The sequence below is a fragment of the Colossoma macropomum genome, unplaced genomic scaffold (assembly GCF_904425465.1).
Source record: "Colossoma macropomum unplaced genomic scaffold, Colossoma_macropomum, whole genome shotgun sequence".
Classification (NCBI taxonomy): Eukaryota; Metazoa; Chordata; class Actinopteri; order Characiformes; family Serrasalmidae; genus Colossoma; species Colossoma macropomum.
The window spans coordinates 29670274-29688009 of record NW_023494790.1 but is presented as its reverse complement, the minus strand read 5'-3'; the positions used below and the strand labels follow the sequence as shown (position 1 = coordinate 29688009).

General features: G+C 37.1%; 1 protein-coding gene across 1 annotated transcript in view; it reads right to left on the bottom strand.

The window, feature by feature from the left end:
- Positions 1–302: 302 nt before the first annotated feature.
- muc13b (mucin 13b, cell surface associated) overlaps positions 303–17736 on the bottom strand; it is a 36486-nt gene continuing 19052 nt past the window's right edge. Inside the window, exons 13-24 of the mRNA XM_036571841.1 lie at positions 9677–10069; positions 7034–7063; positions 6781–6900; positions 6448–6554; positions 6228–6286; positions 3094–3221; positions 1581–1709; positions 1396–1441; positions 1227–1264; positions 850–937; positions 562–754; positions 303–461 (exon numbers count right to left, since the gene is read on the bottom strand). Coding sequence (XP_036427734.1) covers positions 303–461; positions 562–754; positions 850–937; positions 1227–1264; positions 1396–1441; positions 1581–1709; positions 3094–3221; positions 6228–6286; positions 6448–6554; positions 6781–6900; positions 7034–7063; positions 9677–10069 — 1490 coding nt within the window. The remainder of the gene's footprint in view (positions 462–561; positions 755–849; positions 938–1226; positions 1265–1395; positions 1442–1580; positions 1710–3093; positions 3222–6227; positions 6287–6447; positions 6555–6780; positions 6901–7033; positions 7064–9676; positions 10070–17736) is intronic.

Sequence of the window (17736 nt, the reverse complement as noted above, 5' to 3'; positions counted from 1 at the left end):
TTGTCAAGTTAAAATTTAGGGGATAGGGTTTGAGACAGTTACCTCCATTTAAAAATGACCCTATAAATGATGATGTATATATTGAGCTTATTACTATTCAATTAATGCCTTGGGTTTAAATAGATCATACCATAATTCTTATAAATATATAAGGTCTGAATACTTCAATATTTTTTTTTTTAACCACAGATGCACAGTTTAAACTAATTCAGTAGAATGGTCCATTTATAGGGCCTCAATTTAGAATCCATTAACATGTTAATTTTGTATATAATTATGGGTAGACTGTGGAATTAATAACCTCAGATTCTGTCTTCGTCTGGATCATAGTAGGGATTCCTCGTGCCTCTGGAGCCATACCCATTCCCATACTCATTCCTATTCCCATACCCATTCCTGGAGGGGGTCTGGCTCCTATTGCCCCTAGTGTCATAATCGTAGGGATCATAGTACTTTTCCATCTGTAAAAGAAACACCGTATAAGTCAAACAAGCCTCCAGCAAAGTGCAGAAGTAATGATCATTTTGGTGATGTTCAGGCTGCAATGAACAGTGTTCTTACCGCTATGTTCTCTGGCTGGTCTTTAGTCACCAGGGCACGTGTGCTTCCACTGTCTGACGTTTCCAGATTAGCTGGTTCCCAGTCAGAATTATGGTTTGCCCGTGGGATTCTGGGAATTCCTACAGATTTATGGAAATTCATGTCACCAAACGCACCACTGTCGTCTGAAAACTGGGTGCTTTTCTTTGACTCTCTGAAAGGTGAACACACAAATGTGCATAAAATATCATAACATGAAACTGCATATGCATTGCTGAAATGCTGTGTTGTGAAATGATGCAACCTCACCTGCAGCTCAGAACTATAACAGCCACAAGAGCGGCGATTAACAGCGCACCCAAAGCACAAGAGATAATCACCACAGCCAAGAGATAATCTGTAGAGAGAAGTAATTTAAGGTTCATAATTACATTAATAATACTCAGGCATTCTTCTTTTAAAACACAGCCTGTTTTAAATATTGTGTACAAGCATAATTCATATTAAGTTTTATTATAATGTTAACCCTTAAAATCCTTAGCTTACCTAAGGCTTACTATTTAGTTATGTTACTATTTACTTATGTAAACTAGCTAGGTTATTCTTAAGTTATAGGAGTGAGGAATAGAAGTGGACATGCGTGGCTCCTGGCCATTTAAAGGGATAGTAATAATAATATCACTTACATTCATCACAGTTGAAACCAGAATAACCAAAATCACATCTGAAACAAAGAAAGCCCCATAGTCTATATAATATACATTTTGCATCAAGCACAAGTCATCATATTTTTAGTGCTTTCAGTTTCCAAATCTGAAATATTTTCACTGTCCATATGTAAAAGTGTACACTCACGCTTCACACGTCTCCGAATTCACTGCTTTCTCACCGCTGGGACAAGCTACAGAGAGAAAGCATTCTCACCTCAGAGCAGTTCAACAAAAAATTCACTACACTGTAATGGTGAAGACTCAAGACAATGCACTGAAATGTCTGAGGTCCTCAGAAGCACATTCAGACCAACACAAAAACAAACTTACCAACGCAGAACTGTTCTGTTGTAGTCGAAATCACATATTCGGCTTTGCAAGTGCAGGTGGCAAGACCATCTATAGTTTCACAAACTGTGGTCCTCTCATCACAGTATTCCTTACAACTTGTTTTCCTTGCTGAAGATGGACCAAATAGATGAGACTTACAGCAAGGCATACTTTTATAAACAAAACACAATTCTTTGTAATGTTTTCTTGCATAGTACAGTATGCCTGGGTGACATCCAAAAATAATTAACACTATATTTTCTATTAAAAAATATGACTGTTGATTATATGTCCCCCCAACCAATAAACATCATTCGATGCAGCTTTGACCTACTTTCTATTCTGTTTTTCAGTTTGTTTGTTTTTTAACATTACCTGTTTCAATGAAAATATATAATAAAGTTCACATATTACATAATGCAAGACTGAGTAACCCATCATCTGTTGAAAACTACTTCAAAAGAAACTTCAAACTGCAAGTGATTTCCAAAGCCATGTCCACATGCTTTACACTTTAAAAAACATGGTGCTTTCTGTAATATAACCACCAGGACTCTTAAGCTGTACGGAATACTGCAAATTCTACTCAGACAATAAATTACATGAAGCAGAAACAGGGGGAATTTATTCTACCATAGCTTAACGGTGAACACAGTACTTAATTTTATTTATTACCTTTTTCTGACCCTGGACTTCTGATTTCCCACCTAAGATAGGGATCAGAGGAACTTTCTCTCCAGGTTAGAGCTAGCTGCTCTTGGGCAGTGTTTCTCAACCTTGGCCACATTGCCATGCATTTTTAAGTGTTTTCCCTGCTCCCAACACACCTGATCTAACTAATCAGCTCCTTAATAGCCCATGATTGAGTGAGTTAAAGCAGGAAAAGCACTAAAATGTGCAGTGCAAAGGGCCTTCCAAGTTCCAAAGCACATCTGCATTTATTTTTGGTTCTATGCACTCAAGCTAAACTTCACGTAAAGTAAAATAATTCGAAGGGGAAGAGCCGTGTTGTAGGTAAAGCTAACATTGCAAACAGCTTCTTAACAAACCTCCCTTTTTCTCTCTCCTCTCCTAAACAGAAAAAATGACTACTAGGGTGCACTCCTGCACACCTCTTAAGCGACTGCAAAATTTTTAATTTTTGAAATTTATAACAGTAAATTAGTTCTCTCTAGTATCTGTAGACTTACAGCAAGGCATACTTTTATAAACAAAACACAATTCTTTGTAATGTTTTCTTGCATAGTACAGTAGGCCTGGGTGACATCCAAAAAGTATCTGTAGAGAGATACTAGAGAGAACTAATTTCCCAATTTGGTGATTATTAGCTGTTACACATCACCATCAGGTTACTTGTCAGTCATCAACGTTATCCGATTACATCGCTCTATCGCCCAGGCCTGTACAACAGTGTTCAATTAGTTCCAGTTTGGGTAAAGTTAGCAGATTTCACCAGTTATAAATTATTTATTAGAGCAACTAGATCTGAACACAGATAGAGATGAGTACATACGTGCAAATCCAGTAAAAAGTCCACCACTTTCATTTGTCGCACTAGTTAACAAACCATTTACTAATGCATCATTGACCTCTGATGAAGCAAGGAAGAAACTTTCCACGTCTGCGAGCACACTGCCTTTCCTGTGCAATGGCACAACAGTAATGAGAAAAAAACAAAACATGCACGTTCATTCAAAAACAACAGTTTTCAGTAATGCGTATGGCACCATCAAACAGTGCTGGGGTAGTTACTCAAAAAAAGTAATCCATTAAAAATGTCTAATTACTGCTCAAACTTTTATGGGATTAAGAGACTAATTAATAATTAGTAAAGTAATTAGTACATTTCTGTGTCCAGAAAAAGTGATCTCACTACTCATTACTTCTACATTGCTCTCTAAAAACCATACAGATCTGCATCAAAGGAAAATATATAAGGGTAGTCCTTATTCACAAAGACAAAGCCTATCACTGTAAATATCATTTTAAAGGTATACCGCTATCCCCGCTTTCAAACAGGCAGCCAGCAATGCTTGACTGAAACTGATGAAAGCCAAGACTAGCCAAAACAGTTCAAAAAGAACCATCTTGGAATAAAATATTTCAGAATAAAATGTACAGAGCTGTTACTGAGACAACTCTGTCTTGTTTAGGTGAGGTTGGGGCGTGCTCTTTTTAACAAAGGAATCTTTATCCATCAGTTTCATATTAGTGTAATTAGATGCTTCAAAAGATTTTATAGTTATAGTCCTTCCTGTGCTCGCGCTGTGCTACTCACGCTCAGTATAGAATTCTAAACCCATCTTTAGGAAAAAGTAACTGGACACTAGATGTTTCTGCCAGTCTAGATCACATCATTAAAGAGATATAGGTTTAGTATTTTGGTTGAAATAGTCGTGGTTTGAGAAGTTTGACGTTTTGCTGGTTCTTTGCAGTCTCTGTCTTGTTGAAAAGCTTGTTTGGATTCCTATGTCACTATTGAACAGTAGTTTCAATGAAAGTGTCATTGACTTTTAAAAGATGTTGTTATATGATGTTATTAGTTAAGTGTTAGAAAGAGTCTATACCTCTTAGCTTATGAACAAACTCAGTGATGTTTTTAAGCATTTAAAGTGCTAGATTTAGTTCCTTTTTCCTGACTGTTCTTAGCAAACATTCCTGTTCTCCACAGAAATGGTGTCATCTGCAGAAAAATAAATAGGTTTAAGGACTGAGGCTTAAGTACCATTTAAACAGTTGTAAAGGGCAAATCCCTGTTTTTTCTGAAGTATTCATGATAAGGTCTGTAATGAAAACGCCTAGACTTGAGCAGTGCATAGTGTAAGAGATTGAAAAGAAATTTTACTGAAAATAAAAACAGAATACAATGATGTGCAAATCATTTAAACCATGTATTTAATTGAAAATAGTTCAAAGACAACATATCAAATCTCACACTTTTTTGTTGCTTTTTGAAAAATATATGATCATTTTGAATTCAATGCTAGCAACTCGTTTTAAAAAAGTTGGGACATGGGCATGTTTACCACTGTGTTGCATCTTCTTTTAACAAAGCTGTAAGCGTTTTGGATCTGAAGAGATCAGTTGCTGTAGTTTTGAAAGTAAAATATGTTTCCCATTCTTGCTTGATGTAGGATTTCAGCTGCTCAACAGTTCAGGGTCTCCTTTGTTGTGTTTTTCATTTCATAATGTGCGAAATGTTTTCAGTGGGTGACAGGTCTGAACTGCAGCCACCCATCATTTACAACAGAGTCATGCTGTTGTTATACAAGCAGAATGTGGTTTGACATTGTCTTGCTGAAATAATCATGGCCTTCCCTGAAAAAGACATCATCTGGATGGCAGCATATGGTGCTCCAAAACCTCTATACATATCGTTCAGCATTAATGGTGCCTTCACAGATGTGCACTAATGCACCCCATACCATCATGGATGCTGTTTTTTTAACTGTGTACTGATAAGAAGCCGGACGGTCCGTCTCCTCTTTAGCCAGGGGGGCACTGCGATTTGTCGGACCACAGGACACTTTTCCACTTTGCCTCAGTCCATCTTAAATGACCTCAGGCCCAGAGAAGGCGGTGGCGCTTCTGGATCCTGTGTATATAAGGTTTTTTCTATGCATGGTAAAGGTTTAACTTGCATTTGTGGATGCAGCGACGAACTGTGTTCACAGATGATGGTTCTCAGAAGTGTTCCTGAGCCCATGCAGGGATTTCCACTACAGAATCATGTCTGCTTTTAATGTAGCGCTGTCTGAGGGCCCGAATATCATGACTGGCCAATTCAGGTTTTCAGTCTTTTCCCTTGCATACAGAGATTTTTCTGGATTCTCTGAAACTTTTAATGATATTATGTATTGTAGATGGTGAAATCTCCAAATTCTTCTCTATTTTATGTTAAGAAACATAAAAAAACCCTCTTCATCTTTACTTCTAAAAGACTCAGCCTCTCTGAGATGCTCTTTTTGTACCCTATCATGTTACTGACCAGTTGCCGAATAGCCTAATTAGGTGTGAAATTTTCCACCAGGTGTTTTAGTATCACACAGCTTTACCAGTCTTTTGTCGCCCCGTCCCGACTTTTGAAATATGTTGCTGGCATCAAATTCAAAACTGGCATACATTTTTCAAAAAACAATAAATTTTCTCACTTTCAACATTTGATATGTTGTCTTTGCACCATTTTCAATTAAATGTATGGTTTAAATTATGTGGACACCATTGCATTCTGTTTTTATTTACATTTTGCATGGTGTCCCAACTTTTTTGGAAATGGAGTTATACAAGAGCCAACTTTGTGTACCTGCTGCAGGGTAATATGTGGAGTGTTGACCAGTATGATTTGTGCACGGCTATTGCTAAATGATTGTTTACATTAGTGATACTACTGCTCATAACTCTGAAGTAATTAAACAACGTCATGTCAGTTAGCTCACTCAAGAACAGACATTTCTCTAGTAACTTTCGCACATGGATTTATGTGAATGACACTTTTCTTCTTCTTTTTCGGTGAAAGGGTAATAAAAGTTATAGTAATGCCAAAATTTTACGTTAACTGTTCTTACAGTGTTCACAGGACAATGTTCTATCACCTTGATATCAACATTGCTATCAATATTAGAAGTGACTGAAAGGAATGATGCTTACCTTATACTGTAAACTGTAGATCCCATGTATCCTTGTTGACCTTCAAAAATGTTATTGAGCTGTTTTGAATATGAAGAAATTACAGAAACTTGTGTTACTTGAAGAATTTTGTCTCTTTGAAAATTTACCAGATGTTAACCACGTAAAGCAGATGATCCAGAGTATGACTAAAGGTGGAAACATTCTCAAATCATACAACAGGTCAAAAAAAAGGTCTTACCGCTGTAACGATTTCATCTGCTGCTGTTTTGAATACTTCTGACTTATTGTCTTCCATTTCTGGTTTAAATGTTGTATTCACTGTTAGTTCACTGGGGAAAATCTTTCCTGTAATTGATAAAACAGGATTATAATTACCAACAGTTGACATGGACTTAATGCACAGATTACTATTAACTATAAACTAAACTAGAATGTAAAAAATTCCATACAATCCTTTAGTTTATCAAAGGCTTCACATAAATATCCCATTATCCTATAACAAACAGTCCTGCAGTCTGTGTAAAGCAGATCCAAACATTCAGGAAAGGATAAAACAGTAGCTGGAATATACCGAGAATACAGAAATTCACGTTTACGTCGTAGAACAGTCCCTGCCGACACAAACACCTAAAGCCGTCATAGACCTCCTCACATCTGCTGTCTCGAGGGCAAGGGTTTGAACCACAGGGACCTGCCACATTGATAATGAGGAAAAAAAGACAATGTTTCAGATTAAAGAACTGAAGCTTAAAATTCTTCCCTAAAGTCAGCAATAATTTTCCATAGTCTTTAAAAAGTTACATTACTTTCCATTTCTGTCATACCTATTGTAGTGGCAATGGCTGTCATTGTGGCTTCAGGGTTGATAAAGTTCCAACAGCAAAATGAGAGGAGAAAAAAAAAATGATAATTACAACATTAACAGGCATTTTAGGTAAATGAAATGTGTCATATAACAGTACAACAAAATCCAGTGTAGGTACAGCAAGTACCTATACTATAATTGCATATAGTTAAAAATGGAAAATACAATACACTCTCAGAAAAAAAGCTACGAAACTGTCACTGGGGCAGTACCCCTCTTGTCACTGGGGTGGTACCCTCATGGGTACATCTCAGTACCTTTAGTCAGGGAACATAATTGTACCATAATCCACTGAAATAATATTTTCATAGTTGTATTGACTCCACACACCCCGTCTTGTCTCCAGGCTTTTTATTTTATTGTTCTGTTTTAAAACATTAGGATAAGAAAAGGTACAAATGTGTACTTTTCCACTGAGAAAAGCTTATTTAAGGTACACTATTAGATGCCTAAAACCACCATTGTTCCTTTACATTGTTTATACTTTGATGAACAGAAAATGTACCTGCAGAGTACCTTTATTTCTATCAGGGCTGAACGATTTGTGGAAAATATCTAATTGTGATTTTTCTGCCCAATATTGCGACTGTGATTTAAAAGTGATTATTTGCTATAAATTAAATTTGCTTTAATTTTTTTAGCCAAAATGTCCAGCACATCCATTTTTACAAGCTTGAGGCTTGAACACTGACTGCTTACAACTTAAGACAACTGCAAATGATGTAGGACATAATTAAAATTGCAGCTCTTGCAATTTGAAATGGCACTCTTTCAAATAGTGATTTCAATTTAAAAAAAGATTGATCTATCAGGCCTAACACACATCAATACACAAAAATATTAATTAAATAGTGCTTAACTGATTGATATGATTGTCAGTTGTTAACTTGGCAACAGTTTTGCAAGACTCCTGTCTATCGTCATTTATGTTCGATTTTTAAGTCAGACCACTTTTTGTAATATTTGAGGTTTCCTCTTATTCCAGCTGGCCTCTGTAAAAATGAAGAAAAAAACATAATAACTATGATGATTAAAGCAAGGGGGTGTATCTCATTGTCTGTAAGTCATGCTGCAGGTCCACAGCACATAGCCTTGCTGTACACTAGCCTTATTGCTAGCGAGCTACAAACCTGAAAACATCTCTGAAGCTAACAGAGTGATCTCTGGTTTCTGAGACTCAATCCAACAAGGGATTGGGGGTAACTAGCTAGCTGTTTTGTAACGTTTGCAAGCTAATTGACTATGTCAGTGTCTACTTGCTCACTAAAAGGCTGGGTTTATTTTGCATTCTTTGCAATTTTGCTGTTTTCTGTCTATTAACTCTTATTTTCCTTATTTTACTGCCAGCATGGTAACCTGTAAAGGTTGATATTGGAACATAATACTATTAAAATCTTTATAAATAAGTGTTTGTTGTAATTTTTACATGACCATGTTCCACTCTCTCTTAATCCATTAGAATTAAACAGGCTGTTTGTTGCTGTGCCTTTAAGACTGATGTATGTAAAGTAATCTAGGCTGAAATACTCTTTGTAACCACAATTTGAAATAACAGGGCAAAACTGCTGCAAACTGAATAGGCTGATATGTGTAAATACACTGCTTTTTGTGACATCACAAAAACGATGGACTTCAAACCTTGGTTGTTTTTATTGCTTAGTTTCAGTTTATGGACTGTATGGACTGGAAAGGTGATGATATGCTTAGAAACCTGAACCGTATATATTCATATTCATATTACATTATTCTTCTTTCAAAAATGTGAGGAAAAAATGGTTTCTAAAAGGGCCCTTTAACAAGCTGAAGAACCGTCTACTACTACTAAGGTAAGTGTAAGCAAATGTGCAGGGATATCTAGCTTAAAAGCCACTAAATGCTTCAAAGAAACTTTCTAAATGACTTTTTAAGATGTGATGCTATGCATTTTACAAACGTTTCTCAACCACTATAATGTTTCTTGTTGGACAGATAAAACACATTATGCAGAAATTTGTTCACATATGCATGGCAGTAGCCAATCAAAATGGAACTGTGGTTATCACTACAGATATCAGATGTTTCATGCGTGTGTGGGCACGGATGCTGAGACTGAGACTATCCTTCAAGTAATAAGATTTGGTGAGTCAATTTCTCAATCTATCACCCAATAGATGTGGAACTGGGCAAAAGAGGTGTATTTCTTCCATTCCAAACCAAATTTCCTAAAATATTTTTTGACATCTTTTGGGCATTCGATCCAATTATTCACCAAAACTTTCCACTGCAGCCAAGTCTTTGTAAAGTAAGATTTCAACAAACACTTCTTATTCCAGTCATGTTTTCCAAAGAAACCCTGAAAAATGAAGTAGCCTATTCCCCTATTAAATTTAATATAACAGGAATATAACGGCATGTAAACAGAATAACCTCTTTAACCTGATTGTTTTCTTTGTGGACCATTTCTTTAGGTCAGTTAGGGCATCTGCAAAATAACTAATGTTATATATTACATTAGTTTACAACTGAATTGAGACGTTATCTGTTGCATTAACTTCTGAAGTAGCAGTACCTGGAGTAGAAGGGCTTGTGGGGACCAGAGTGCCTGGAGTCGTGGCAGACATACCTGTGACTGGGTCCGTAGTGACTGTGGCTGGGTCAGAAGTGCCTGTGACTGGGTCAGAAGTGCCTGTGACTGGGTCAGAAGTGCCTGTGACTGGGTTAGAAGTGCCTGTGACTGCATCGGAAGTGCCTGTGACTTGGACAGAAGTGACTGTGGCTGAGTCAGAAGTGATTGTGGCTGCATCAGAAGTGACTGTGGCTGGGTCAGAAGTGACTGTGGCTGGGACAGAAGTGACTGTGGCTGGGTCAGAAGTGACTGTGGCTGCGTCAGAAGTGACTGTGGTTGCGTCAGAAGTGACTGTGGCTGGGTCAGAAGTGACTGTGGCTGCGTCAGAAGTGACTGTGGCTGCGTCAGAAGTGTATTGGGTCGCGGCAGACATGGTAGAGTCAGTCATGCCTTCAAAAAAAGAAAGAAAAAAGCATAACTATTACTTTAATTAACATTTTCATGTTTCCACTGCAGCAATGGCCAAGAATATATCTGATATGAGATACATTTTCAGTTTTAAACAGCACAATATCTACAGTTACACACCCTGGTCCAACATTTTCTACTGTTAGATGCCCTTATCATATATTTTTATGTGACTAGAAGCACTAACCAGGGTCAGGTCGATACTGCATAAGGACTTTGGAATGTCATAAAATATCAAATGACACACTTTAAACACACACTTTAAAACAGAGTTCGTTCCTTTTAATATAAAAATAAGACAACTTAAGGTTAACTACAACTGCATTAATCAGTAAGAGATTAATGTTGATGCTGCTAATCCAAAAACGTTCCACATATTTTTTGACCAGAGTTAGCATATTATTATAAAAAATAAGAGAGGTTTTTGTCGATGCAAAAATACTCTACTTATGTATGTGCATAACATATTTAGTAAAATATAGACACAATATAGTACAGTATACAAAACCTAACAAAAGAGATAAAAGCTGGAATAGCAGGGCAAGCACTGTCATTATTAATATAAGACATGAAATGATTTCCTCATGGGCTAGAGCGATAAAGATCTCCAGCTCGCTCACAGTATGAAATATTTGTCATAACCCAACAGGACCTGACTATCAGGTTCGGTCAGGTTTGATCAGGTTTGTAGCTCTTTTCTCAGATATTTCTCAAGCTTGGTCAGGTTCAGATTTCTTGTTCATCCTTCCCCAAACAGCCAACATTACTGCTTTACTTTTCCCTAATTTAGTCTAACACGTTTCCTGCCTTAAACAATGAATCTACTTTTATTGTCTTGAACAATGTTTACTCTGCCACGCTGGAGAACTTTGCACCGAAACTCACGAGGCCATGAGAACAACACATCCTGTACACTTTAATCAGACTAAAGCCTTTTATTGCTTGAAGTCAATGACTGATGAAAACAGTTGTTAAATAGAATTGAAACTTATTCTTGGTTAGCAGAAAATTACGTTACTCATTTTTTAAATTTAGTTTATTGATGATCTGGTGAAAGATATTTAAACTGTCTCCACTGGTGGCAGTCAGGTTCAGGTCAGGTTGGGACAGAATTTTGTCTGAATACAATCAAGCTCAGACAGAGGTCTCCTGGGCTACAATTGAGTTTGGATTCAAAACTTCTGCTTTGCTGTAAGTAGGGTAGGTTCAGGTCCAGCCATCAACGTGGTCCAAGGTATCTAAGGCAACTTGGTGTGCAAATCTAAAATATTGATAAAATTACAATACCTATAGACATCTTACATATCTTAGGTGATAAAACAACAGTAATCTAAAAGGACAGGTAAAGGAAGGATGGAAAAATTTTGCAAACAATAAAACCAACCAAATCAATAAATGTTCCCTCTATTACTACCTCCACTTTTAAATCATGAAAACAACATTCAAGCTAAAAGAATCAGAATTTTCAAACATTCAAATAGTCATGAAAGTTTAAAAAAATAAACAGAGAACATGCAAATTAGCTTGTTTCCAACGTTAGACGCTCGTCTCTGCATTCTCAAAAGAACCATGTCTGAACTCTATCGGCCACCAGAGGGAAGATCTGATCTGAGTATGTCTGAGGTCTGAGTGTTTTGTCTAATGATGGAAGCATAGAAAGATTACTGCATCACGTCTAAGGCAAACTTTCAACAACTTTTAGTGAATTTATCAGGTTTTGTTATGTCTAACTAACCCTTCACAAACTCACTGTTTTCCAGCTGTAAACGTATGAGGTGAAATACGATGTGGCTAAGCTAATAACATGATGAGGTGAAAACAGACAATTAGAAATAATAGAAATATAAAAAATTATATACATTTTTAAGTAGAATATTTTCTATAGCAGTATTTTACATAACTGGACTAAGTGGTTAAAGATGATGAATACATTATTTTATGTAATTATTTTAGAGGCTCAGTATTCGAATGTTTTTTTAAAGAATACTTTACATATTCGAATATGGAATCTGACTGAAATTACTGAAACGGTCCATGTTAAAAAATAATTACCTCAATGAAGTAACATCAGTACATGTGAAATTAGCTACTAAAACCAGCCTTAAATGAGAAAAAAAGTAGCAGGTCAAAACTCTCTTAAGCTCCACAACCCATCAGCATAGAAACTGAAGTCTGTTGGCTCTATTCTTCTCTTTTTTTATTATTTTTCTTCAAAAATGCTAAAGCTCGAATGGGAGACAGACATGTGTCCAGCAAAGCAGTCTAACCAGCAGAACAAGTGAAATAAAACACAACAAAAATAGTATTAACACTATAAGTATTAAGAGCTATAAAGATGTTTGTGAATGACTAAACTGTGAAACACTAAAACATAACTGAATAAAAAGCAGTTATAACTGAGGAAATGTAAATGTAACAAGCTCCAACACTGATACTGTTCACTCACTTGTCGTTGTTGTGCTTGTCACCGCTGCTGTTGTTAAGAGGCAAAAGATGAAGAGCTGCTTCACTGGCGCCATTTCAATAATCCTTATTTAAGACGTTCACAGATAAATAATGTGTTGAATGAGGAGAGAGAGGTCAGTGTTCAGCTGCAACCTCCTCTGGAGCTCCTCTCTGTCTAATGGCTCAGGTGTTGGACACTCTTCAGGTTTTAAGAGTTTTATTCCCCACCTGTTTTCCGCTCTCAGGGCATGTGAATACGATCAAGTCAATCGCAGCGCAGGGGGCGGGGCTTATCTGAATACTAACGGCAAATGAAGCGGTGTTTTTCTGAATAAAGGCTGCGCTGAGTGAATCAGACAAAGGAAAGTTCGGCAACAGAAAGTCTTCCGAAAGCTTTTTCAGACCTAAAGGTCACCTAAAGAAACAAGTAAAGGCAAGACTGAAATGGATAAAGCTAAAGTAATAGTTCATTAACTGGCACAACCTAGACTACTTTAACAGGGCGGCAGTGAAATGTAGTGGGTGGGCATGTGCTTAGTTACTTGGAATATGAAAGTCAAGGCCTACATTCAGTTGTGCACCAGTTTAACCATTGCTGTGTGTACAGTTTGGTCTTTGAATCAATAAGATGAAGACGACAACCTACCATGAGTTCAGTGTCAAGCTTGTGACAACAGAAGAACCCTTTTTGGTGCTATATAGAACCGTTTTCAGAAAAGAAATATATAGAACCATATACACACAACCATATGCACATTCTCCATCAATCTGAAGAACCATTTCACAATGCAAAGAACCAGTTAAGCATGAAATGGTTCTATATAGAGCTCATGGTTCTGAATAGAACCACTGCCTTTACTAAAGTACCCTTAAAGAACCGTCTTTTCTAAGTGTTTCTAAGTGAAGACAAAGTTGAAATGGAAAAAAAAACACTGAATGAACTCCATGTAAACTCAATCTATAATAATAATTACAATTATAGTTCATTCAGACAACAAACTGCTTTGGAAGAACAGGTGAATGAAATGTAAAGAGAAAATATATGGAGTAGATGGAGAAATATAATACCGTAGTGATGCCACCCCCCTGCTGCAGTCCCCCGACTATTTAACGGGGTTCTCACTGCTCCAGTACTCTCAAGTACTCAAGTATCAAATTAGCTTAAATAGCTGAAATAAAGTTGTTGTTTGGTTTATTTCAGCTTCTTATTTATCACCACTGTTCATATATCCTACATATAACTGAAGTGTCAAGTAGAAGACAAGAAAAAAATTTAATGGTAAAAAATTAACAGTAAAGAATCAAAACAGCAGCACCATTTGGGTAAAGTACTGGGACATATAATTTGCTTCCATAGATCAAAACGGGAAAAAATGATGACTTTGAGTAAGGAATTGAGAAAGGAGTAAGGAATGCTGACACGTTTCAGAGAGAGAGTGTCTAGAAAAGTCTATAACCACTTGGCCTAATTCGATCCTATTTTTTAACTGCAAGAGACTGACAGCCCCATATGCAGTGACAAACTAGACACAGTCCAAATATGAACATATGAGGATACAACTGTTCAGGAGGAAGAATAGAGATGTCAAGCTTGTAACAATAGAAGAATCCTTTTTGATGCTATATAGAACTCTTTTTAAAAAGGTTCTGTACACTATTAGAAATAAAGGTGGTGTGCAGGTACATTTTTCATTCATCAAGGTACAAGCAGTGTAAATGTACCCTCAAAGGTACAACAGTGGTTTTAAGGTCCAGTTGTGTACCTAAAGTCAAGTCAAGTCAAAGTTTATTTATATAGCACTTTTTACAACAGGTGCTGTCACAAGCAGCTTTACAGAAAAATCCAAGGGGGGTCCAAGCCCCCATGAGCAAGCCAATGGCAACAGTGGCAAGGAAAAACTCCCTAAGAGCAAAAGGAAGAAACCTTAAGAGAAACCAAGACTCAAAAGGGGAACGCATCCACCTCTGGTCGACACCGGATAGCAAACAGCATTAGTATAAAATATTAGAATACAAAACAGGAAAACAGGTGGAGCAATGGTTAATTAGATAGTCTGAGTTTATGCAGCAGCAACATCAGGAGGGTCAGTTCATGCAAGTGAGGTTTGCACAGCGTTGTACAGCGTGAAGCTCCATGGTGGTCAAAACAGTGCAGCCAACGGAGATGGAGCTCTGGTGACTCTAGCAGCTCTGGTGGCTCCCATTTGGTGACTCAGGCAAACGTCGCTCAGGGGCTCAAATAAAGGAGAGAGAAAGAGAGAGAGAGAGAGAGAGAGAGAGAGAGAGAGAGAGAGAGAGAGAAATTGATTAACAGCACAGGTCTGTTTATGGAGAGAATTAAGTGAGTAATAGTGCAAACAACTGATATCAGCAAGTTTATAAGTTTTTAGTCTAGTTTTAAATGTGGAGAGTGTGTCTGAGTCGGGAGATGATTCCACAATTTCGGGGCAACGTAGGAAAATGCTCAACCACCTGTTGTGGTTTTTCTAATTCTAGGAACTGTCAGCAGGCCATTATTTTGTGTGCAGAGTGTACGTGTGGGTTCGTAAGATACTGTGGGGCCAGGCCATTTAACGATTTGTACGTTAAGAGAAGGATCTTATACTCTACACTAAATTTAACACGTAGCCAGTGTAATGACGACAGGATTGGGGATATATGGTCAAACTTTTTGGTCCTTGTAAGGACTCTAGCAGCTGCATTCTGGACCGGTTGGAGCTTATTTAGTAACGTATTGAAGCATCCAGCTAAAATGGTGTTACAGTAGTCCAACCTGGAGGTTATAAAGGCATGCCCCAGCTTTTCCGCATCGTTTAGGGATAGAATATTACGTAGTTTAGCAATGTTACGCAAGTGAAAGAATGTGGTTCTAACCATGTTGCAAACGTGTATCAAAAGAGAGACTGGAAACGATGACGACGCCTAGATTTTTACAGTGGTGCTTGGAATGTCCGTGTGTCCATCTAAATTTAGTTCAAATTTGGAGAGATGAGGTCTCTCTGCTTTGGGTCCAAGTAGTAGGACCTCAGTTTTGTTAGGATTAAGAAGAAGGAAATTGTTGGTCATCCATCTTTTGATATTTTTAACACGTTCTTCAAGTTTATTTAGATTCAGAGCCTCATTTGGTTTAGCAGATATGTAAAGTTGTGTGTCAACTGCATAGCAGTGAAAACTAACCCCGAATCGGTGAATTATGTTACCAAGAGTTTGCATGTACAGAGAGAAAAGCAGAGGCCTAAGAACTGATCCTTGGGGGACACCATATTGTACTACCCTACGATGAGAGTGTTAATCAGACTATTAACACTGACAAATTGATAACGGTCAGTCTGATAGGATCAGAACCAGGACAAAGCCTGTCCTTTAATACCAATCAGATTTTCCAGCCTATCAAGGAGGATCTTGTGGTCAATAGTATCAAATGCTGCGCTGAGATCTAAAAGAACTAGTATGGAAATATGGCCACTATCGAGAGACACAAGGTGATAATTTACTACTCTAGTTAATGCTGTTTCAGTACTGTGAAAGGGTCTAAAGCCAGACTGAAACATCTCCTGGAGAGAGTTTTCTTGTAGATAGGAGCACAGTTGATGACCACTTTTTCTAAGATCTTTGCAATGAAGGGGAGATTGGAAATTGGTCTATAGTTGGTGAGTTCATTGGGATCAAGATCTGGCTTTTTAAGTAGGGGTTTAATGACTATGAGTTTTAATGATTTTGGTACATATCCCAGACTGAGGGACGAATTTATTATAGACAGCAGAGGTTTAACAACACAGGGGACAATCAGTTTGAACAGGTTTGTAGGCACTGGGCCAAGAATGCATGTTGATGATTTGGATGAGCTAATCAGTGTGACGAATTCATTAGGTTGGATAGGACTAAAAGATAGCAATTGGGCTTTTGGGCTGGCAGGGCACTCATCATGTTGTGATATTAGACCTATAGGCAAATTAATGATTTGTAGTCTAATATTTTCTGTTTTATCATTGAAGAATCTGATTAAATCATTGCTGCTGTATATCATTTGAATATCATCTTCAGACTTTTTAATGTTACCAGTTAGTTTGGATATAGTCGTGAACATGATCTTAGGATTATTTTTGTTATTCTCAATTAGTGATGAAAAATAGATTGCTTTGGCTGTGTTTAGGGTACGCTTATATTCTATGATGCTGTTTTTCCATTAAATTCGGCAACAATCTAGTTTTGATATACACCATTTACATTCCAGACTACAAGCTTTTTGTTTTAGTGTACGTGTATGGTGCCAACTTTTTTCATCTTAATTGGTGCCACATTATCAAGAGATGACTGAAGTGTGAATTGCAGAATTTCAGTATTTCTTTCAAGATCATCGACGCCCAATGGGGGAGGGGTGTTTGATAAATCTGGTAAGCTATTTATAAGATCATCTATAGTGGAGGCAGTGATAGTTCGCTTGTGGTGATAGTGGGATGGTACGCAAACATTATAATCCAAAACAACGTCATGCATAATTAAGTAATAAAAATACTTAAGTAAGTTTTTCCAGGTGAAAAGTACGTAATCTTACCTTTTCATAACCTAATGTTTTAAAAGAGAACAATAAAATAAAAAGACAAGACAGGGTATGTGTAGTCAATACAACTTAGACAATATAATTTCAATGGAATATGGTACAATTATGTTCCCTGACTAAAGGTACTGAGATGTACCACCCCAGTGACAAGGGGGGTACTGCCCCAGTGACAGTTTGGTACTTTTTTTTCTGCAAATGAACCATATACAATACATTCTCCATCAATCTGAGAACCTTTTAGCATGACTTGGGTCTACATAATATGTAATTTTTTGAAATTGCAGAATTAATATCAATTGTATCCACAAACTCTGATACAATTCTTCTTTCTGGGGACCATAACATATATACTGATAACCCATCAGACAGTAATGCAATAGAATTCATTAGACCTCTAGAGACATTTGATTTGAAGCAGCACATGGGCAGTTCTGCCCACGTTATCACTGTTAAGCTATATCATCCATCTGTTAAGCACTTTGAGCTGCCACTGATATGAACAGTGATCTATAAATAAAGATCTGTCACAAGCTCTATTAATTGCCCAAACTTGTTTTTTATTCAGCTTTTTAAAAAGTCAGTTGTCAAGGTTATCACATATTTTAGTAGAGAAAAAGAAGTTCCTCAAACTTTGTTGAAGATA